This window comes from Sipha flava, unplaced genomic scaffold (assembly GCF_003268045.1).
Source record: "Sipha flava isolate LNK unplaced genomic scaffold, YSA_version1 70_pilon_pilon, whole genome shotgun sequence".
Classification (NCBI taxonomy): Eukaryota; Metazoa; Arthropoda; class Insecta; order Hemiptera; family Aphididae; genus Sipha; species Sipha flava.
The window spans coordinates 298,811-323,366 of record NW_020273610.1 but is presented as its reverse complement, the minus strand read 5'-3'; the positions used below and the strand labels follow the sequence as shown (position 1 = coordinate 323,366).

Sequence of the window (24,556 nt, the reverse complement as noted above, 5' to 3'; positions counted from 1 at the left end):
TATCAAATCTATGGTATTTAATTGGATTAAAGTTTATTAATCTGCTATAATTAAAAATGAATAATAAAAATACTAATATTTACCCTAAAAATACCATCATCTTTGACAAATGTTTTGCTCTGAAGAGCTTTATTAGTATGTTGGTGGCTTTTAATCTGATTTGAATGTTTTCGTATAATGCTGCATGAATTAATGAAACGACAAAAGTAGATTGATCGTTTTTCAATAAACATAGTACAATAGGGGATAACTGTTCTATAATATCCTGTAAATATTAAAAAATGAATTTGATTTGTTGTATGTTTGAACTAAAAAATATTAATAAGGCATATAATAAGAAAAATAAATAATTTCATTGAGCTGTTAATGGTTATTATTTAGTTCTACAAATGAATGTAGTAAAAATTATAGAAATAAAAAATATATATTATTTTATCTTAAATAAGTATTTTGAAATTATATGTTAATATCATGATTAAATGTGATATCAACCGATAATCATAGTATGAAATACGATTTTATAATATGCTATATGGCCTACATGTATAATATTGTTAATAATAAAATTACATTGTTTCCATCGGAATCCGTTTCTTCTATAAAGTTGATGAGAAAATTATAACATTCTTTATAAATGAATTCTGTCATTAACTGAACGGCAAGTGTTTCCTGTCTGTATTTAAAACGAGATCCTTTTGTAATCGACTGATCTGGATCTAATATATGAAACGACGAAATTAATTAAATCTAGCCCAACCAATGTTTTAACCAAAACATAACTTCCCTAATGTGTTATCAAAACCTTTTTAATGAAATCACCGACACTAATACCCTTATTAATTATACTGATACCGAAATCTCAGTTTCATTGATTTCAGTATTTTATTCGTTTTATACCTCTAATCTCATAGCATTAGTTCCGAAAAACAAATGAAAATTTGGGTAATATTCAAGCAACGATTTAGAATAATGTTAAAGTTACCTTCATGAATCCAACTGTCGAAATACATTTCAGTTATATCGCGTATTATAGGTCTTAAAATCGTCGACATCACTATTTCTCTAAACGAATTATTTTCTAGTATTAATAGATGCGCAACAGATTTGGCCATGCTATACGTCTATAAATAATAAATCATACTATTAGATGAGCTTATAAAAATATGCTTAAGTCATATTTCAAATTTTACTTTCGATAATTTCGATCCAGAAATTTTTAATAATGTACACAAACAATGAACTTGAAGATCTCCGTTTTCTTTCAACAAATTTGTGATCAAGTCCCATATACATTTTTCTGACAGCACACCTTGATTATATAGTTCAGCGTTAAATCTAATTAAAATAAGTTTCATAAATTATTCAAATATTTCGTATTAACCATATTAGTATTATTTAAAGAAAAAGAATACATAGAACACATACATGCAATTGGCTAAATACAAATTGTATTGTTCTAACTGCGACTTGTTCAAGTCACTGTAAAATGTAGGCTGTAATGTATAAAAAAAAAAAATTGTAGCAAGTTGATTATCATTTTTAATTCTTGCATATACTTAGTAGGAAAGTTACGTTAGATATAAGCAGTGGCGGATCCAGGATTTTCTTTTGGGAGTGTTTTGAAAATATTTTCCCTTGATAATGAAAATTATTGATTTTTAATACATAATTTTTCTAATTTGGGGGAGTTTACCCCCCTGGATCCGCCACTGGATATAAGTAATTACCATATTTTCACTCTTTGTTCTCAAAGTCCTGTTGTCCTTTGAGTATGTATAGAAATTTTCGAAACACATGGACAACAAAGATTTTTTGAATAGGATTTGATTTTTGCGTGGCACAGATGGGTTCAATTCAGCTCCATTTATCATGGACGCACACAATTGAGCATATGATACCGCGCTATTGGGTTTGCTTAAGGCCTGATCGAAAACAGAAAATCACAGATATTTAGTAAAAAATCGGTATTAATAAAACAGCCAGTGTCATATTTTTACCTTTTTATGAATGGTACGAGCCATAAGTTCAAGTTCATTCGCATTTTTTGCACGTAGTGCAATAATTTTATTGGTCAATTGTAGGACGTTGTTGGGGTTCAAAAGATCAACCACCAATTTCACAACGTTTAATATACTCTAATAAAATTATTTTAAATTCAATACACATGTTGAACAATTTAAAAATGTTGAAGCAAATAATTTGTACTGGATTAGTTATTAAGGGACTTTAAAAAAAAAAATCGCTTTTGCAAAATGTAAACATTGATTAGTTTAAACTGTTTAAAGCTAGTTCAAATAGTTTTGATTTAAAATGTAATTAAAAAAGGTTTAATGAAAAAAACTTGAAATTAATTACTTAGAATATATATTTTCATTTAACTATATAGTAATAAAACCAAGGGTGCCATTTCAATTTTTAATAAGACAGTACAAGAATAAAATATTATAATGAAGTCAATTTCTTTCCGACCACCAGAACTTTAAACAAAAATTAATCGTTAAATAATTTTCTCAATTTTTTTTTATACGCTTATTTTAAAGAATATTTTTTCACATGAAATTTAATTTTTCCATACTAAAACTATAAATACACACACACACACACACACACATATATATACACATGTAAAAATATAAATCTTAGCATTTTTCAAATTTTAATTTCATAATATACTCTAATAATTTATCAAAAATATTCAAGTTATAAAAATGCTTTACATATAATTTCAATAGCAAACATATTAAACTTCTAAGTCTTATGACTAAAATCAAATATTAAATTATCCATATACACCTAGACCAATTATAATTCAAATTTTCAAGGGGATGGGGTGTATATTTTATTCTTTATAAATGGCACCCCAAATAAAACATATTGTTATACTTACTGTATAATTATTCATTCTTAAATTGTTTAAATTAACGTAAGAAAAAATAGAAAGTTGAATATTCAGTATACCTGAAATAAAAGTGAATTATTAATCAAATTAATTTAACAATAACAATGTGATGTTATTAATTTTTATTATTTTTATTGTGGCCAGGTACGGATCTCTGTGGTTAAATTAATATTTATATTCAATAAACATGTTATTGCAACGATGAGAGTAAGGAATTCTGGAAAAGTATATCATTAACAATTCACGCAAAAAATCTATTACCGTACTTAAGGGGGGGGCTGTTCTAGTGGAATTGAGATACGCTTTTAGAACTACACAAAAACAGATTTAATATGTAAAAACAATAATAAATAAATTAAATGTATTTATTACATATATTATAGTTTTGTGTTTGTCTGGAATAAATTATTTCCAGCATAGCGGTGTTTTATATTTTTTTACATAAATTGTATAATTAGAATATTTTCATCCTAAGTATTACTTTCTTGTACTATGATAACTGAAAATATAACTTAAACCAATAAGTTGATTGAAAAAATTATGCTTTTTAAAGTTTATATCTGTTACGATAGCATAAATCTTTGCTGTTATGATATCTTGGAACGCAATTCAACAATTTCTATCACGTTATTACCATTTTGAATATAAAATGTATTATTTTAATTTATTTATATTAGTTTCAAAAGTGTTTAGCCATATAAATTACCACACTTTTTTTATTTTAAAAATCACTGGAAAAATAAGAGAACAAAGAGAAAATAAAAATCGTGTAAGGTTAACATTTAATTAAAAATGTCTTCGTCGAACACATAAGTGATTAAAATTTCTAGTTATATTTTTTGAAAATAATTTGTTTCCTATTACCCGTGTATAATATATTTATACTATTATGCTATAAAAAGCTTTTTTTTTTTTAACAAGCCGTTTGAAGTTATTATTTTGTGTACAAACTGGGTCCCATATTGGGCACTTAGAATACCCCCAAACAAGGTTCTTACAAAAATTGTTTATTGCATGTTTCATATATTTAAATTTTAAACAATTACCTTCTCAAAATATGGTATCTTGATATTGTTAGAATGGTTTTTCGTTCAACCAGGAACTGCTTGTAATGTGTTATTATTTATTATAACAGCAATTGCACATGCAATTCAAAATTATAAACTTCTATAATCCCAAGAGTACACAAAAAAATATATACGTGATATACTTTAAATTGCGAGAATATGTACATAAAAATATGTCATGTAAGTTTTATTGTTTATTGATTTTACAGCTAACTAGTTGTTGGCTTTTGTGGCCAACAACTAAAATTTACTCCTGCTGTTATATTTTATTTCTTAGTTCCGAGTAATACAAATTTGAGAATGCACAAAATTTAATTTCTAATTTATACATGTGAATTAAACTATGTATTCAATATTATATATAATACATAGGTAATGTATTGCCTATTTAAAACATTATTTGTTGACAGTCCTTCTGCTCCATTCTGTGTATAATTAATTAATTTACTTAATTATAATATTAACTTTATAAGATATTAATGTATTGAATCAGATTCCATAATATAAGTTAAGATTGGGGCTGACGTAAATAATACAATATAGGTAGTTTTGCTCTTTTGGAGTGCGATCGATTTTGTGCATTCTCAAATTTGTATTAACCAGAACTATGAAATAAAATATAACAGCAGGAGTAATTTTCTTTTTTATTCTTTTCGCGATCCTGCTGCGTATTAATTTACCCAGGATGCCACAGCGTGTCTCTTTATTAATATCGTGTCCATGTCGGTCTAATTCAAATGTTGGGCGTATTTCTAATATCGACATAATTTATTTTCAATAAGCTAATTGTTTTATTCACGAAAACTAGATACATCTATAGATAGATCTTTAGTTTTCATGGTTTTATTATAAATCATGTACTTTAATAATAAAGGATAAATTACATCATCTAAATACTATCTTTCATTTGTTTTAATATTATACTCTATAACATGAATACATATTATGTACAGTATTGTCGGTACTTATATGTACCTACCTGTAGTGACGCAGTCAGTGGTGGATCAAAGGGGGGGTAATAGGGTAGATACCCTTCCCTCCTTGAGTTTATTATCCTAGAAAATTACCTGTGACAGTGTCATCGGCAGAGAGAAGTTGTTTTACCTTGAAAAGGTTAAAAGTCTGGTTGAGAAATAGAACGAGTGAAGAGAGATTAGTTGGATTAGCTCTGCTGAATGTACATAATGATGTTGTAATTGTGTCTGATGAAGTCATTAATATTTTATTTTTATTATTATTTTATTGATATATACTATTGTGTACAATGTAAAATGTAAATGTATGTAACCTTATTCAATTTTTAATTTTAAATGTGTATTTTAATTATTTTGAATTTTTTTTATTTTTGGTGTACCATATCTATAAAATGTGTGTTGTTTTTTTAATTATATAATTGTTGTTATTGATACCAGTTTTAAAAAATAAATTAAAATTAATAATATTAAGAAGTATGTTATTAAGTATGAATAGTATCTGTTTAATAAATTTTAATTACCCCCCCCCCCCACCTTAATAAATTTCTGGATCCGCTCCTGGACGCAGTATTCTTTTTGTGAAATTACTTAAATCAACAAAAACATGATAAGTAGTTAGACTAATTTTAAGAATGTTCTTCAATTTTGAATATTAAAAACAAAAATGAAACAGAGAATATAAACACGAATAAATAACTTTGATATGTCTGTCAAGAATCATTTGCAAAAGCAAATAAAATATGTAACCATGAAGGTTGTAAACATAACAGCAATGATGAAAAAATTGAACTGAAAAAGAATGTTTTAAATTTTAATATACAGTCTGATGAAAAGGGTCACATTAAATTTGGGTCAAAAGTAACCTAAATTTCAAGTAAATAAAAAATATTTAAATAATAAATAATTTATAATTAGAATAAAACAAGAAATAACTCGATCCTTGATTAATAACATAATGTATTAACTAGTGTTACATTATTTTGTTTTACAAAGAAAATATTGAAGAATTTATTTTTTCTAGATATTTCCATTAACAACATTTTGAAATCAGAATAGAAGTTTTAATGCTAAATACTATACTGAATTTAAATGGCTAGAAAATAGTAGATCTTGTATTGCTATTTTTTGCTTTAAATGTATTAGTATGTTTTTTAGTTGAGTATTTATTTATATAAATTAAAAATAATTACTACTTACAAATTATAAATCATATAATTTTTTTAGTGTTCAAACTAGAACAAGAGACTTACACCCTGAAGTAGTTTTCATTTATTGTATAGCGCATAAATTGAGTTTGGTTATAACATTTACTTGTAGAACCATAAGGTGCATATACAAGGAAATTATATTTATATCCAAGGATTTGACACTAATAAAACAAATTACAATTATCAATATTGGTCTTCTCGCGAATATTATAATTATTTATTAATTTCAAATTAGGGTACAAGAAAATTTTTTGTTTATTACATTTATAATTAAATATTATTTAGATACCTACCTATTAATACATTTTATAATTTAACTTTCACAAAAAATATAGTGAATATCATTATTGAATCAGATTATACATTAGATGACTTCTAAGAAACAAAGTTTTATTTCTTGAAGCAATTTGAAACACAAATATTTAGATATAGGATTCGATTAGTAGATTAAACTCAACTTTAACAAATAAATTAAGAACTATAAATATTATAAAATTTTTTTGGTAGTAATAAGAGCATATTTTAATAAAATTTATCATATAAATCTATAGTACAAAATTTTGCATGGCCGTTTATTTATGTATACATAAATATGCCATGCAAGATTTATAAGTCTATAGACTGATAGCTTATACACATATTGTATTATTATTAAAATACAGACATAATGTATACGAGATACCTGAATTTGTGAATATACCACTATTAATTGTTTTATTAGGTATAGTCAGAACCAGTGAGAACTTTTGAGGACCCGGGGTTTATCGGTTCCAGGCCCCCTTTACTTACACTTGTTTGACCTAGATATATATATTACTTGTAAATATTTTAGCACAATAAAAATATTCAAATTTGCATCTTATGCTATGGCGAATGAGATTATTAAATAATTTTGTATAAAAGGCAGAAACAACGGGCCCCGAATATATATCTTAAATTAGTAATTTAAAAACATTTAGTTTGATTTTTTTTTATATCAGTAAATATTTCTAAAATTTTCATTTGTGAAGTTCATTAAATGTTGGACATCCCCCGAAAAATCACCCAAAATATACAACTGACAATAGATATATTTTTATACATTATATACCCTTCACGCATTCGTTCATTGTACATAATGCTCGAGCAATGTGTTTTATTTTCACTTTAACCACTTAAGTTGGATATTGTGCAGATTAATAGCCCGTAACATATATATGTTTATGTTTTGGATGTTATTTTATTCATGTACAGATTTTTAAAATTTGTACAAATAAATATGTAAATTGAATAGGTACAAATATTTAATGCCTTTTTTGACCACTGACCATGTGCAATTTACTATGTCATAATATTGGTAGAAATGATTAATACTCCATAGGTTATAGCAAAATGATTGAAATACTAAAAATTGTTCAACATGATATAACATAATAACAATTTAAGAATTAGATTTAAAAAACATTGTATACATCGAAGGAACAAGGTATATAATAAAACAAATTGATAAAGGAGGAACAGTAATTTTACATTGATCCTAACAAATGAAAAATACAATTTAAAGTAATATTTAAACCTTAGCTTACTAAAAATATAGTCTACATACATAAGTATAAGATTAATAGTACATAATAATGTAATTAACCAAAAATTATTGAGTATTGAGGCCGGGTACAGTGTCATAATTTTTCTGAAGCTGTGCTTTGCTGAAGTCCATTCCAGGATACTAAAACATGATTTAATTATTTTAAATTATGATATTGATATCATAAATTTTTATGTGGATGTTTTTTACATTTAAATGATTTAACACAGAACTTTCCTAATTTTCTTGTCTTTCAAGTATAAATAGTTGTATTTAATTCAGCAACAATTAACATTTAAGAAAGGGTTAATAAAATGTTAATAAAAAAAAGTATTTTTTGTTGAGGAATTCAATTTAGTCTTACATGTAAATATTATACGTATTAAAATAGTATGAACTATTATACATTTTATTTTTTTTCAAATTATTTGTTTTTAATAAGGTTAATATCTAGTTACCTAGTTTAAGTAAAAAATACTCATTATTTAGATATTATAATAATATATTAAAGTAATATACTATTAGTTCAAGTTTGAAATTAATATTATGTAATTATAACAATGTTAAATTTCAGATGTTAATAGAATTTATAGAAGTATAGCTTATTTAAAAAAAACATTCAAATTAGTAGTAAGTATAATTAGTAAGAGATAGATACAATATATAGACATATTAAATTTGATAAACTGTAGTAAATTCTGAATACCAATTACCTATTATTTCAATAACTTAAAAGAATATTGAAATTTATGAATTATAGAATCTGAAAAAAATAATGTGAAGTTTAGATTTTCTTTCATGAAATAACAATAAACATTTAATATGTGACATAATAATCAAAATAGATAGAAACTATATTTAAATATTATAGTTTATTTATAGCATAAACATTTGAAAGTTTATACAAAATGAATTAAATATGAAAAAAATTAGAGTGAATTAATTTAGTTGATTTAAGTTTTTTTTTTTTTGACAAGATAAGTAGTACTTCTCTTAATTAAATATAGTACTCATATATTTTATTTTACAATTCTTATGCAATTACCTCAATTTGGAACCTTTCAAGATCCATTTTTTTTCTCATTTCATGATAGGTTACAGGATCTGCTCTGTATGACCCATCTTCCATTAAAGCTTCCCAAACAATTTCTTTTTTGATGAAGTCTGCTTTAGCCAATACAATGTTTAAGAGAGTACCATTATCTTCTAATGTCCAAACAGTTTCGTCTGCATGTACTTTTCTAAATAAATTTCCCTATAGAATATAAACAAATTAATAAATTAGCAACACTACACCACAGAACAGTCTTAATCTATTCTGGGCAACAGAAATATAAAAAATATTAGTCAAATTAGCTTACAGAAAATAAAGTTTTCCCTAAAATTTGACAAGTAATACTTGAATTGGTAACATTGACTTTGACATCCTTTGAACGGGTGCTTACAGTAAATTTCACTTCGATATGCAATTCTTCTAAGGTTTGCCACCACCTACCCCACTCTGTATTACAAGGTACAATACCACTTTTTTCGTCAAAATTACTAGCAGCCATAATTCAATCAGAAATTGAATTCGAATTTAGTTGCATTAGATAGGTTTAATCTATACTCCGACGTTAGGTTAGGTTAACTGCTGTAGTAACCACTAGTTACCTATGAATGAAAAAATTATTTTATTTTTATTTCATACAAAATTAACTATTTTTGTCGTACTAAGTTTAACAGTTTACGATAAAAATGCTTAAAAACAAACACCGACTCAACTATCAACATACACCAACATACATACCATCACATCACTCGTTTTATTATGATCATGACAAAGTTAGGGATGTGCAACCAACATCGATATTATCGTTTCATCGATATTACAGTCTGATATTATCGAAAATATCGCATGGATATTTATATACCGATATATCGATATAATATTGATGCATATATTATGTAATATTGATATATCCAACTATTTTTTCATACTAATTGATTCCAAGTTATTTTTTTAGACATGCGTTGATACAGGTTTTAATGGCTTTATAATTATCTCGGTTGTCGCCGTTTTCGATCACCGGGACAACGTATCCTTATATATGTACTCGCGACCCCCTGTGATTATTATTAGGATTACCCGGAAGTCTGGCACTCGACCATAGTTTTTCAATAAAATTCCTGGAATGCACCGCAGTTCATAACATTTCGATATTTATCGATAGTTGTAAGCACTCGTAAAGTCGTAACTCTGAATAGACTATGAAGTATAGGTATATTACAAAATACATAGGTATTAGGTATTAAATATTATTTGCTCTGTCGTTTGTCGTCAAGTGTCAATTACTACTTACTAAATATTAAGTTCTAAACATATCTAAATCTAAATCTACTTGGTGCTTACCAGTTGATAGTTAGACCATCAGTAACAATTAATTGTTCATCGCTGTGATTTAAAATATTAATTAATTTTTGAAAACAAATTTTAAAAATGAGCTTAAATATTACCAAACTGTAATGTACCTAACTGTGAAATTTCACAGTGGAGTTCTTCACGTATTCTACAATATTTCACCAGTCAGTCAATATTTGTACAAGTTTATGAAACACCCAATGGTGGTGTTCAAAACTTGTGTTTTTACAATCTTTAGATGATAAGTATTGGTTCTGAATTTCTAATTTTCTAAGTGTTTTACCTTATACAAGATGTAAATTTTATAATATTCAATGTACACATAATTATATATATTATATATTAAATATTACACATTATATATTAAAATATTTACTTGTTATTTGCATTTTATTTATTTATATGACCTAATAATATTAATTTATAAAATTATATCGATATTTTGATATCTATATAAAAGTTTACATCGATATTTCATTCATCGATATATCGAACCATTATCGTTTTTGCGCAATCCTAGACAAAATCTATTTATTATATCTATCTTATTTATCTAACTACAACAGGTTATAACAAGCTTACCAGTTAGACCTTTTTGATAATAGCTTCGTTTTCGTTGGTTGCATCTTCAATCACAAAATACAAACATAAATTACCTAAAAATAAATAACAATGTTTTGCGTATCAACCGTAAACTTGTAGAGATCTATCTTTACACTTTTTAGCTTTTACCCATTAATTATTGTTAAAAAACTCAGATTTTTTTCATGACTTGTCGAGATTACAATAAATTTTATGATTCATAAATCGGACTTTTTCAGATCCTTATCATTTATTAACCTACAATTTATAGTAATAGTTGCCCACCATGTTTATCTATCTTGAAGTTGCCCGCCAATTTTTGTCGATTAAATAACATTACTTTTTGTTGTTATTATCTTTATTCAGGAATCACAACTTATATTGAATATGTTCTTAATATTCATATGTTACTATAATATATTTTTATTACTCTATATTATACGAAAATTGTGAAATTACTAATAATAATAATCATAAATTAATAACTATAACAATAAAACTCTTAGCAATTACGACTAAATATTTTTTATTGTTGAACAAATTAATCTGGTTTTAATTTATATCAAATACGCTTTCCATTGAAAAAATACGTTGCACGAGTAAGTTAACTTATGTTTGATATTAATATTCTCAGGGTTTAAAGCGGCAAAAAAAATCAGGGAGACTCTAATCTATATATAATTCTCAGCATTCTATATAGTCCTATACAATTACTAGGTTATTAATTATAAATATATATATAATGTTATGAAGTGTTGTTAGTGAGCAATTTCCTCCACTACCATCACAAATATGTGCTGTAAAAATGTTTAAACTTGTAAATTACTTATTTATTGTTTTAAATATCTTTTAATAAAATAAAATAGTTGAAAAAATGTATTTATAATTATATATTGCTTTATAATTTATATTTAATATAAGTTAGTTTTGTTTGTAGACCACTGTTTAACACCTAGTGACATTAATTAAATTGCAAAGCCAATTTGACAACTGGTTTATTGTGTATGATTATTTTTATAAAACAGTGTTTCAGTAAATTTTTCAAAAAAATATTAAAGGGGATGTTTTATAAGTGCCATGAGATGTAGAGGAACCGAGTCCCCATGCACCCTCCACTTTAGGCCCTGATTATTCTCAATATAATAAAGTAGCGTTTTTTAAACTATGTTTCACGGAACCTGGGTGGATCACTGTGGATTCTGTGTAGATCACTTCAGGGTTCCATGAAGTTAAAGTTATTTCTTAAAAATTTAAATTACTTTAAAATTTCCAACTTAAGATTAGTAATGGTGAAAAAATGTTTGCATTATAGAAAAAAATATCTTTGTTTATTAAATAACAATTATAAGCCATATGGAATAGACTAAATTTATATTTAGTCTTATTAAGGTAATTATGATCAAAGTATTATTATATATGTATACAATTATTATTATTTTAACATATTTTTTGAATTGAATACCTTTAACACAATATTATTATATGATTATAGTTTATTTACAAATAATCTTAAGAAAAGTTAAAAAGCTAAAAAAAGCTTAAAGTTAAAAAAAAAGTAGTGGTTCGATGATAAATTTGGACATCAAAAAGGGTTCCATGGATAAAAAAGTTTAAAAAACGCTGTACAGTAGTATCTATATAATATAATATTTATAGATTCTAAAACGTTCAATATTTGTATAATTTACAGAGGTTTTTTTTTTCTTGGGAATTGAATAATACATCACATATCTTTAAAAATAGTAACATGTATGTATAATATTTTTTTTATAGTACTTTTACAAGTTATACTTGGTAAACATTTCTTATGAATTAATATGTAATCAATTGAAAATATTGTATAGTATAATTTTCATGATTAATCTGAAATATTTAATAATTGTATATAGGATTAATAGTAAAATAAATGTATTGTTTCATCATGTATTAATTTGCTGTCTTTTATATGTTATATGTTGTTATAGGTACATATTATTTTCTCGATGGATCTTAATAGTTTTATCAAAAGTTGTCATGGAAAAATTAATTTACATCCTGAATTTTTTCTGAATCAATGTGATTCTCGGACCTTTTCATACATTCAACCATTCTGTTTCAATAGTGATGATAATCCCATAGTTGGTTATATTTATGTCAGTATATTTCATTGTAATTATATTGTTTTAATGAATTAATAAAAAAATATTGATTTTTAGAAAAAACCATCTCAAAAAGCTGTAAACTCTAATGTTTTGAATTCATTGAGTTCTGATGATGAAGATGACGATGATGAATTAGGTACCTAGATTTAAATTTGAATTTTATTGTAATTTTCTTGATTTATTATTAGTATTAAAATTATTTGTTTTTGCTTTTTAGAATTAACTGGAAATCCATTAGAATGTCCTTTTAGTCCAGTAAAAGCTGAAATAATTCAAGTTAAAACAAACAGACCTATAGATAGCCATTTCCCCTTAAATTTGCTTCAAGCAAGGTAAAATATGGAAACTCAAAATTTTATTAAACATTTTATTTACATTTTTTAAAAATAATATTATTAGCATAGACTTTTAGATTGTAATCATAAATTTAAATTATGATAATTTAAACAAAATTGTAAGTTTAATAGCGTAGATTTTAGATTATATATGAGGCAAGAAACGTATTTTTCTTAAAAAACACTGGTAGTAGGAGAGTTTCCAGTTTAATTATTGTAGTTTAGCTTTCTTTGTGCATATAATGATAGTATGGTTATATGGTTTTATATTTTTTTTTATCAAGATTAAATTTGAATGTACAAATGCAGTAGATTCTTGATAATCTTACAGATGCCAGATCAGAGGATTGTCGGATTAACAAAATAACCTGACTAATAGTGGCTTACATAAAATTGCTTTTACCTTGATGAAAAACTATCATTTATTTTATTAAAAAATAAATAATGCATACATACATACAAATTTATTTTGTACTGTTAATTAATTTTTTGATAGTACTGGTTTAAAAAAACTTATTTGTTTTTATTATTTTGTTTTAAATTATGCTTGTTGTTTAAGCACCAAAATATCACTTGTATATACTCCATTTTCTTCTGCCTGTGTAATGGACGTAGTAAAGAAATCTATTACAGTGGAGTGAGTTATTGTTTGAACAGCTTCTACTTCTCTTCCTATATCATCGGCATTTTTACCATTATTTTATTAATTGGATATCACTTATTGCTACAAAAAAAAAAAAAAAAAACAGATTACTATATGTAATGATTATTAAACTCAAAAAATACTTTTTTACCAATTTTAAATTTATGAACTATTAAAATTAAAATTAATAATTATGTGATTGACAATTATAGTAATATAAAATTAAAAAAAAATTTAAAAGATTTAAAAGAAAAAAAACGAATGTTTAAAATCTATATGCATTTAATAATTTAAAATGTTTATCTTTAGGCAACTAGTGTACTTAAAACTAAAGGATAATCAGTTGATTAGTGTACCAATATTCATATTATGTGATGGACTTAAGAATAATACAATTTTGTTGGGCTCTCATACATGTAAAGGATGGAATTCACGTTATTGGGGTGAATATAAAGGTCATAATGATGTAGAACATGATGAGTTATCTGTACAAAGTATGATAGAAACTCATAAGAAATTTCCTCAAGTGTCATCTATGATAGTAAATAAATATTATAAATAATTCAAATTTTTACTGTTTGTATATTTACTATAAATATTATAAATTACTTAAATTATTTATATTATATTTAGTTGGAGTCTAAAGTGTCTGCTGTAATAAATTTAAATACTGTTACTAATACAGAAGAATTAACATTTATTGACAATAATCCAGGAATGGTTGTTCTTCATCTTAGTTGGCGTAGACCATCTCTTTTTGCTCCTCTCATGTCAACAGAGTCATCTATTGTAAGTATATGAAAACATTTAATACAGTATATTTTTTAATTAAAAAGAAAAACTAACAAATTAATTAAATTCATTATTTTTACAACTTTTGTTCTTCCATACTTTTATGTATTAATATAGGTGATAAGTATTTTATTTAATTTTCCATTCATTAAATAATGAAATAATAAAAAAAATAATTATAAAAACATAGATTTATAAAATATATCACTAGTTGTATCAATAATATTAAATTATTTATAACAAATGCCTCACAAGAATTTACTTTTCAGGACATTCATTGTATATTAGGTCATGAAACTAGTCCATTGCATTCATTATGGCACCAATTATTATTTTTAGAAGATTTAATTGATCAATTGAAATATTTGAAAGATGAATGTTTGACTAACAGACATAATATTGTGTTTCCTCAATTTCAAGTAAGCACTTGCATAATGATCAAATTTTATTTGAAAATTTGATTTTATGTAATTTTGTAGGGTGATATAAGAGGTAGTACTAATGGGAAAATTATTGAAATGTTCCCAAGTATGTTGCAAAATGTATCTTCTACATTGTACAAACGAGGGAAATTTGGAGGGCAAGAAGATAATGAACAAAAATTATTTTGTCAATGTGTCATAGATGTCATTGCTTCTGAATGTATTCAACAAGAATTTACCGATAAACTTTGGATATATTTGCTGGGTTTGTAATGAGAGAATTTATTTTTGTTTTTAAATTTTATTTTAATGTAATTTAAATCTATAGAATGCAAATCATATCATGATTTGATTGGGTGTTTTGAACTTTTGTATAAGTCTGTAAAAAATGAAACATTTAAGCCATTGGTATGTTTTACATTAAATCTATCGATTAATAATTATTCATTAAATTTTAATATGTTATTAAATTTAGATTAAATCTTCAAATGGTACAAGGTTAGCACATATATTAAAATCTTTACCAGGAAATACTTTATTTAATCCAGAAAAGTTGTATGATCCTCTTCAGCTATTAATTGAAATTGGTATTGAAAAATTAAAAAATGATTACACTCAAGCGTTTGTAGTTTCAAAAGTAGCTTTGGCTGATAATTTAAAATTAGAATATAACAACAAGTACTGTATATGAATATTTGATATATATTAAATTATATATGTATAAATATATTATTTATATAGACAAGCTTTTTGTTTTTAGATTTTGTAATATTGATTATTCTAATTGGTGGACAACGTTAGAGTCATGGATGATATGGTTATGTAGAGTTCATACAGTTTTAGATTTAGCTGCCATTACTGAATCTGTTTTAAATATATCTACTCAGAGTATGATGCCAGTTATAACAAAGGCATTGAGCTATTATCTTGGTGATGAATCACCAATACAATCAGTAACTTCTGTTAAAATTCTACCTCCACAAATATTCCGGTCTTCAATTAATACCCATTTTATTGAACATCACATACCTAAGTATTATGTTTTGTTATTGTATTTACTATTTGTGGTTTAGTTATTAACTTTTTTTTATTATTTTTTCAGAGCATTTACTTATGATAGCTGGACATTACAGTTAACATCACAGAATAATAATCGACGTGTTATTAGCATATTTCATCGTGATACTAAAAACATTTTACCTAAACAAGTATATCAAGGTATATTACAATAAGTTATATCTAAATTATAATTTTATCAAGGTTTAAATTGCAACTAATTAATGATAAATATTTTTCTCATTATCTATGGATAAAATGGATAGTTGATATTTAGTGATAAAAGCTTATTAAAAAATAACTTTCTTTATATATGTTAATGCAATTAAAGTAGATATTTTGTATGGTTTCTTCTGATTGTTTTACTCAATTTTAAGGGTAATATGATATAGTATTAATATATGTATACTATTTATTTGGTTATAATCAAATATGTAGTTAATTGATTAGTAATATTTATTAAAAAAAGCCTCTAGAAGTAAATTGAATCTCCCTAAGCAATAATGTTTTTTTTTTAATATGAAATTTAAAATGGTTTTAATTTAATTATAGTAGAACCTTCATCATTTTAAATTTAATGAACCTAATAGTTATTTGTTTTATTATTATAGATTAAAATTTGTGTTATTTCTGTGTATGCTAATAAATTCTTAGCATTTATGGTTTTTTTTTTATTTGTTTTTGTTCAGACATATAGTGAAATTCAAGAAATTAACTTGAATTTTATAATAATAATATTAAGCATATTTATGATTTAGGTATTTCCAATGGTGAAATGAAGAGTACTAAATCAATGGATCAAACAACTATGGCGTTAGAGACATATTACTGTATTAACTTCCATGTATTGTCAGATCATTTCAAATAATATGAATAACCTTTTAAACATTTTATTCTTATTATAGTTGTTCTTATATTTATAATACATTTAGTATTTATGCAATAAAATGTACATTTTTGATTTAATTTAAAAAAAAAAATCTTTTTGTTTAACCTACTATTTTTTATAACTAAGCTGTATAAGCTAATATATATGTAATATTTTTAAATAAAATATAAATATTTATATAATTTGTGTTTTGGTAAAAAATGTATTTATAATTTGTAAATCTTTATTAAACATTATATATATTGAGGTATTGAAGTTTGTGAACAATGTACGGATCCAACAGTCAGGTAACTACGTTATATCTGACTATGTTCCTTCGAAGACCACTATTATACTTAAATTAAAGTAATCAAAGTTAACTAAAAAAGTAATTAAAAGTGAATCACTGTTTGATAATGGAAAAATTTGGTATATTTAATATGAGGGATTTAATTATTCTTAAATTTGTCACTGACAGTATATTGAAAAGTACTAACTTATTAGTTACCTATGACAATATTTTTTTCTTTACATTTATTTTCTTACTTATTTAATTTTTAATTAATTAGAGATTAGAGATTCCATCAAACATAACGGTACATAACATCGACTTGAAAGTAATATGATGGAACTGTTTTTATAAATTGAATTTCACTGTTGTTAATGAATGAAATTTCAAATGTCATTGCATACAAATTTTAAATCATAATTTGTTGTGCAGGTAATATCAAGGTAAGTATTTTAAATATTGATGCGATATATTATATTCAATAGTACCTAAGTAATGATAAACTTTCATAAATATGTAGTGTTGGATTTATTATTTATTATTATATTCTTAAAAACGATTAGATATTTAAAAAAATAATATCTATAATAAAATGAAAGCCCTTAAATTTGGTTCACTGCGAGACTCACATTACTGCTTTGGAACTTTGTGTGTACGACTTCCTATTGTAATCTCTTAAGTACAACTTTTTTTTTTTTTTTTTTTTTTCAGTTTTAACCGACGACGCCGCTCGGTCTGTGGGCGATGTTTTGCCTCTCTGTCGGTGTTGTTAGTCGCCGGTGATTGGTTTTTTTTTTTTTTTTGTGCAGTTTTTCGTCCTATGGTGGTTTGTGGTCCATCTGAGCCGCGGTCGGTAGTGGCATCTTGTGACCGTCCCATCGTCGCTCCGTTTTCCATCTTTAATCGGAATCACCCTAACGGTGATAAACCGTCGTGTAGGTGCCCTACTAAGTGCTCTGGAGCAGCCTGCCGCTGTAGGGCCTTTTCAGATGAAGGGAAGTGAGACATGAGAAGGATGCCCGGCAGATGGTCTCGTTTCGGTCCTCGTCGATTTCGATCCTTCGGCTGTTGCGTCGATGTTTGAGGGCGATGTTAGCCTCTCTGGTCGGTGTTGTTGGTCGCTGGTATTTGGTTTTGTACAGTTTTCTTTCTGTGCCTCCCCCGTTTGCTGGAAGCTGGTTCCGTTACCAGTTGGCACCACGTGGAGGTGGGGTTAGGGCTTTGCCAACCATTACAACTAAGTTCCCATAAAATAACTTAATTCCCCTGTATAATACATTCAGACATTATTAAAGTATATATAAAAATTAATTATTTAATTTTTTTTTCTTGTAAACTCGAGGGAATATGGTTCCAATGATTATTTTTACGTGTTAAGAACTGTTGTCCAAATGGAATGATATTATTAATATTAATTAGTAAATTAGATAATTTATAAGTTAGGATACTTATCCACCTTATTTGCGCCAGATGAATATTTTCAGTTATAATCTTAAAAAAAAAAAAGAAAAATCATTTCATCTAAATAATAAAATTAATACATTTTTTAATTAATATTTTCTGATTTAGAAATACATTTTAAACCATACATTTTGCGTTGTAATTAAAATGAAATTCTCACATATGTATTTTTAGTTTGATTATGTACTTAAAAATGACCCAAAGGCTTATTATGGTGGTTATTGATCTAAGAAGTCTTACGATACACATTTTTATGTAACGACTTCAGTCAAGCAAAATGGGACACCAACTTTAGAACGTTTTCATTTTAAAACTGTACCACGTTGACTATATATAATTTTTGAAACATAACTTCGCTAAACAAACTTTGACATTGCCCAATACTCTTACTTCTATGTAGCCATGAGAATATCGAATTAAAATGTTAAGGTAATTATTATGAATTATATCGCATAGAAAAATGTACTTTTTTACTAAAGGGTTTCAAAAAGTTTTATTTGCCTTTCACGTCACGTTAAAAACGACACAGGAGTTAATGCGATGTGATTTTTAAACACAAAATACTAATTTGTTTTATAAATGTGTTCTACGTCCAGATTTGTAAGTTCGGTACAACTTGGATGTGGAACACTCAACATCCTTCGACTGTGTGGTGGGGAAAGGATAATTGCTTAACAGCGGCGGTCTCTAGATTTTATTACTGTGGGCAGTACCGCAATTAAGTTCTTTAGGGCCCTAGGGCAAAATAAAATCATGAGCCCTTATTCATAAAATTCGGCTATAATGATACAGGCAATTTTTGGTGGTAATAAAAGTATGACCAATGTAGTTGAAGCCATAGATCAATAAAAAAGTAATAAATTAAAATTTCTTAAAGTCAAAACCAGGGCTCGGGAGTTAAAGTATTTGCTTATTTTTATGGATTGATTTAAAATGTAACAGAGTGCTATAGAAGTGTATGTCAAATTTAACACGTACAATTATGAAATTTGAATGTGCTTTTTATTGCTTTTTCAGCAATTTTTAAAAAAAATGCTTATTTCCAGTTTTTCTGATTAGTTTTGCTTGTTTGACCAGTTTTTGTACGTTTTTATAGTTTTCTCCTGCAAAGTCGTTTTTGATAGAATTAAAATTAATTTTTATCTTATTATACGTTGTCATGTAGTTCGTCGCTGTCCAAGGCATCGTTTTAGGGTTAATGAAGGTATTCCAACGCTGAAAATAGAACGAGTGTCAAATGTCAGAATTATCAAGAACAGAGTGAACAATTTACATTTTATTTTTCAGAAAAATCCCTTTGAAAATCCATAAAAACCTTTACGTTTTGAAAGTGAAAATTTATTTTTATTTTGTTTGATTTTTTAGTTAGAATTTTATAGTTTATTTTTATTTTTTGAATAAATATTTTTGCTTGATTTTAAATTTTTTAAATGCTTATTGTAGTGCTTATAATGTTTTTAAGCGCTTATTTTAGTGATTTTAAGTGCTATAAATCACGAGTCCTGGTCATAACTATACTTATCTAATTATAAAATATTTACAATTATTTAGCAGAGGAAAACTAAGACCAAAATATTTATTACAAGGATTCTTACAGGGGCATCATTTCAACTTTTGAAAGGGTGGGGCAACTGATTAAATTTGCTGACTTCTTAATATTTAAAAAATGATGGTTATCTATTTATTTAAATATTTAATATTTATGGATCATTGACTATTAATAAAATATTTTTTCGGAATAAAACATATAAGGATTAGTAATAAATAATGATGTCATGATAATAAACAAAGAGAACATGAAACGTTTCAATTTACCCAATTAAATAATAACATTAAAGATAATAAAACATTAATTTATTTACTTATCCTATAGGCTATAAGTTACCTATCAATAGGTTTAATGGAATAATAATATAAATTTAATTAAATAAATAATTATAATTTTATTATTTGTATATTTAATACTTAACAGGACTTATTTATAAAAACATAAAATCGTATCTCAAATATAATGTACCGTAGTTTGGGACGAATAGGAACGATTTTAATGGTTTTTTATGCTACCGATACCACTAAAACTGTTTTATAAAGATTACATATATAAACATGTAAAATATAGGTACTAAGAATAAAGTTTATAAGGTTTGCATAATAACGATCATCATAAATTGGGGAGCAGCCAGTATTTCCTAACTTTTAATAAACCGTGAACGTGTACTTAAAAGGAGAATATTATTTGATTTCAGAGTATAAAATAGTAAATAAAAATTTACTATTTACCGATTTTAGCATTTGATCATCGGACAAAGAATTGCCGAATTTTTAAATATTTTTTAGAGTGGGGCATTTTCCATAGTTTGCCCTCCTTTAAATGACGCCAAGGCCGTATCTGGGGAGAGGGGTCCAAAGTGTCTGGACCCCCCGAAATTTCTTCAATATTTTACGAATGTTTAAAATATTTATTTTTAATGACAACATAAATATTTTCAGTCAAAAATGACTTAAGCTCCAATTAATCATTGACTGCTTTTAATTTTATATCATAATATCATATGAAAATATGATATTAATTTTAATAAAAGAAGATTAAATCTTTTTCTGTTTTATTTTTAACCAAATATCAAAAGTTGAAATCTAAATTCAATAAAATTACAATATACATGTTTTGGACCCCTCTCGAAAAAAATTTCTAGATACGGCCTTGAATGACGCCTCTGGATTCTTATCTTAAGGTTACATTAGTACACATTTTTAAAAATTTAAACATAATAAATAAGATATTATATATATTATAGTATATTTCATCATTTCATTTTTCACAACTTTAACACAACGACAAATTGTTGACAAAAAATTGGCTGCTTATTGTGGCTCCTTTCAACTTGCAGCCCGGGGCGATAGCCTCCTCCAAGATCTCCCTCCTTGATACAGCCCTGCCATTCTATTTTTATTTTTAGTGCTAATTGTGGTGTATTGTTGTACTGGTGTGGTTTGATTTTATTTTGGTAGAGACTTAAGGTATGTTCAAAAGAAAAATTAGTGGTGCCTATTCTGTTACCAAATTTCTTATTTTTTTTCTGTTTTATCAACAATTTCTGTTAATGCATTTTCTAAATAGTTATTAATTAAGTAAATACAATAATGAAGTAATATTTGTCATTATCATTTATTAACTAATTTATATTTAAAATTTTTTCAATTTATATAATTTCTGTTTACTATCTATTCAAATATAAAAATGGGTCCCTCAAAATAATAATTTAGGCCCTTTGATATGTCTTTGCCTTGCTTGCCCTGGTGCTAATTGCGGCACTGGCTGTGGGTCAGCTTAATTCAAAAGTGGTCATGTCGTGTAAAACCAACCATCTATATTCTATGTATCACAAATTTGCTCGGTTTGCTTGCAAGTAACGATTTACTTTATTTGCTTTATATATTCATAATATAAATCACTTTTCACAAAAATATAAGTGATTAATCAGTATCTCATCATTAATTTTTGATTTTATTTAATGCATTTCGATTTTTTTTCAATTAACAATAACTTATCAATACCATTTGAACTATCTATTCGAATGCAATTTTATTTTTATTTAAACAATTAAGATCATTTAAGTTGTGAGCTGAGCATACATGATTATCATTAAAGTTATAAATGATTTGTTGAGTTTTAATACTTGTGACAAATGTATTTAATTTGTTTTTTGTACGAATAATTTCATATCCATAATAGACTATATATCTAATATGTCTTAATCATATACTTGAATGAAAAAATAAACATTTATACAATTAATAATTTTACACATTATATTTTTGTTACTTACATGCTTTATGACATAATTAAAACAGATTTTATTCAGATATAAAAATTATAAAATACAAGTATAATATTAAATAAGCATCTATAGTTATTTTTGTTATATCTATAGTAACTAATTAGTATTTTCATGGAAAATACTTTAAAAATTGATTTTTTTATTGAAAAAAGTTTTTTAACAACCTTATTTTTTTATTTTTCAAATGCATACCAAGAGTAGATAAAGTGGATGGATTATCTATTTCACTAGAACTATATCCCGTAGATGTTTCAGGTTTGGTATTAGGTTTAAGGAACGATGGAATATTCTGATTTCCTTTAACCACTTTTTTCTTTTACAATACGTTTCACTCTACCAGATAGTATAATTTTTTTTTAATTTAAGGTTCTATAACTGAACCAAAAAGAAGCAAAATATAAAAGTACAAGACGTTATAAATTTAAGACACTCAGACACAACAGTCGATGAATGCGAAATTAATTATGATTGGTAAATCGGTTAACATAATTCATAAAATTATACATAAATAGAGTAGGTGCATTATTAAATTTATTGCTACTATGATAGTGCATATATGCTATTATAGCTTTATGTAGGTACTTAATTTAACTGAGCACTTGTAATACAATGATATATAAATAAATAACTCCTACTTTAGATAATAATCTACGTATATTAGGCCCGTATTTAGGGGGGCACGGGTAGGTTTATGCCCGGGGGCGTCAAGTCTCTGGGGCGGCAAAATATTTTAAAAATGATGTACCTAATGAAAAAAAAAATAGTATGTTTTATTATGTTATAATTTGTAAATTAAAAAAAAAAAATTGTATTTTTATTATATTATAATTTGTTTAATTTGTTGATTTAAAAAAGTATTAAAGGATTTTCATTTATAAGTTATATTTTAATATTAAAGAATTTCGATTATGGACGAAATAATAAGTGTTATATTATTATCATTTATATTTTGGGAGGGGGGGGGGCATAAATTATATGCTCGGGGGCACTAAATTTTTAAATTCGGGCTTGACGTAGATTATGAAAAAAATAGCTGAATTTATTTTGGGTTGTCGAATTCATTTAAAAATAAACAGCTAGACATAATACATATTATATCAGACATCAGTGCTAGTGACTAGTGTATATTTTTTAATTGTTATTTATAAATTTATAAATATATTTTCAAACAGACACCATTTCAGGTGAGGTCTGTGTAAAATATTTTCAAATTACCATACCTATGGTTGAAATAATGCGTATTTCTATTTAAATAAAAATTGTTCGATACTTTGATGAAGTTATGTCAAAAATTAATATAGGGGCTAAAAATGAGAATAAAACTGTGGGTGAGCAGAACTTCCCCTCCCCTAGGTCTACCTTTGTTATACAATATAATTCTTGATTTTGTCATCAATTTCATTAAAGATTTTTACTATGAGGTTGATAAGACATTTTGTTTTTCTCTTTAAAATGTTGTATTTTAATAACTTCAATGTCATTGTCGGGTGTCTGCACACACCTGTAATATAATTAATATTTTTTTTTATTTTTATTTGTAGTTATATGTAACACATGTTGGATGGACGCCCACTTATAACCACGATTAGGTCAATTAAGCAAATAAATTAAGCATCTCGTCTTAATAGTACGTCTCGCGATCGTTGTACGCACAGACTCGTTGACCATAATATGGTTATAATATATGGTCATAATATGCTGAAAAATAGTTTATATATTATACAAGCTATTTTTCAGCAGCCGGTTCTTTTTGAACAGATAATGAATACGCTTTGTATACATTTTTACTCGGCGATTGCGTTTCGTGTCGCCGGACCAGAAATACGACGTCGTTGTAAATAATACAGTTAAATAAATAAATAATTTTTATTTTCGTTCCATTAAAAAACAGAATTATACATTATATATGTGTATGTGTCGTGTGTCATGTGCTTGTGTGATGAATCTCGTGAACGACTATGGGTGTGCAAACGTGACACAAATAGGTCCTAAGCCCGATTCGAAAATCGAATAGG

The 24,556-nt window shown here is 25.8% G+C and overlaps 2 protein-coding genes across 7 annotated transcripts; one reads left to right on the top strand and one right to left on the bottom strand.

Annotated features, from left to right (window-relative positions):
* Positions 1 to 7,596: 7,596 nt before the first annotated feature.
* On the bottom strand, positions 7,597 to 10,936 carry LOC112692115 (nudC domain-containing protein 2-like). 6 transcript variants are annotated; one of them, XM_025566673.1, is made up of 5 exons: positions 10,846 to 10,936; positions 10,696 to 10,769; positions 9,074 to 9,365; positions 8,758 to 8,967; positions 7,597 to 7,853 (listed from the first exon to the last, which is right to left on the bottom strand). In XM_025566673.1, exons 3-5 carry the CDS (start codon positions 9,263 to 9,265, stop codon positions 7,779 to 7,781), a joined length of 477 nt encoding a protein of 158 aa, XP_025422458.1. In that variant the 5' UTR covers positions 9,266 to 9,365; positions 10,696 to 10,769; positions 10,846 to 10,936; the 3' UTR covers positions 7,597 to 7,778. The 6 variants fall into 6 exon arrangements, with proteins under 6 accessions (XP_025422458.1, XP_025422456.1, XP_025422455.1 ...); XM_025566671.1 differs by lacking the exons at positions 10,696 to 10,769; positions 10,846 to 10,936 and adding exons at positions 10,105 to 10,146; positions 10,209 to 10,391; XM_025566670.1 differs by having other exon boundaries at positions 10,696 to 10,926.
* Positions 10,937 to 11,189: 253 nt separating this feature from the next.
* On the top strand, positions 11,190 to 17,008 carry LOC112692114 (protein zwilch homolog). The gene is made up of 13 exons (XM_025566668.1): positions 11,190 to 11,294; positions 12,660 to 12,827; positions 12,891 to 12,972; positions 13,054 to 13,168; positions 14,124 to 14,355; positions 14,448 to 14,603; positions 14,876 to 15,025; positions 15,086 to 15,293; positions 15,357 to 15,436; positions 15,504 to 15,706; positions 15,789 to 16,061; positions 16,131 to 16,246; positions 16,843 to 17,008. Exons 2-13 carry the CDS (start codon positions 12,678 to 12,680, stop codon positions 16,950 to 16,952), a joined length of 1,875 nt encoding a protein of 624 aa, XP_025422453.1. The 5' UTR covers positions 11,190 to 11,294; positions 12,660 to 12,677; the 3' UTR covers positions 16,953 to 17,008.
* The last annotated feature ends 7,548 nt before the right edge of the window (positions 17,009 to 24,556 follow it).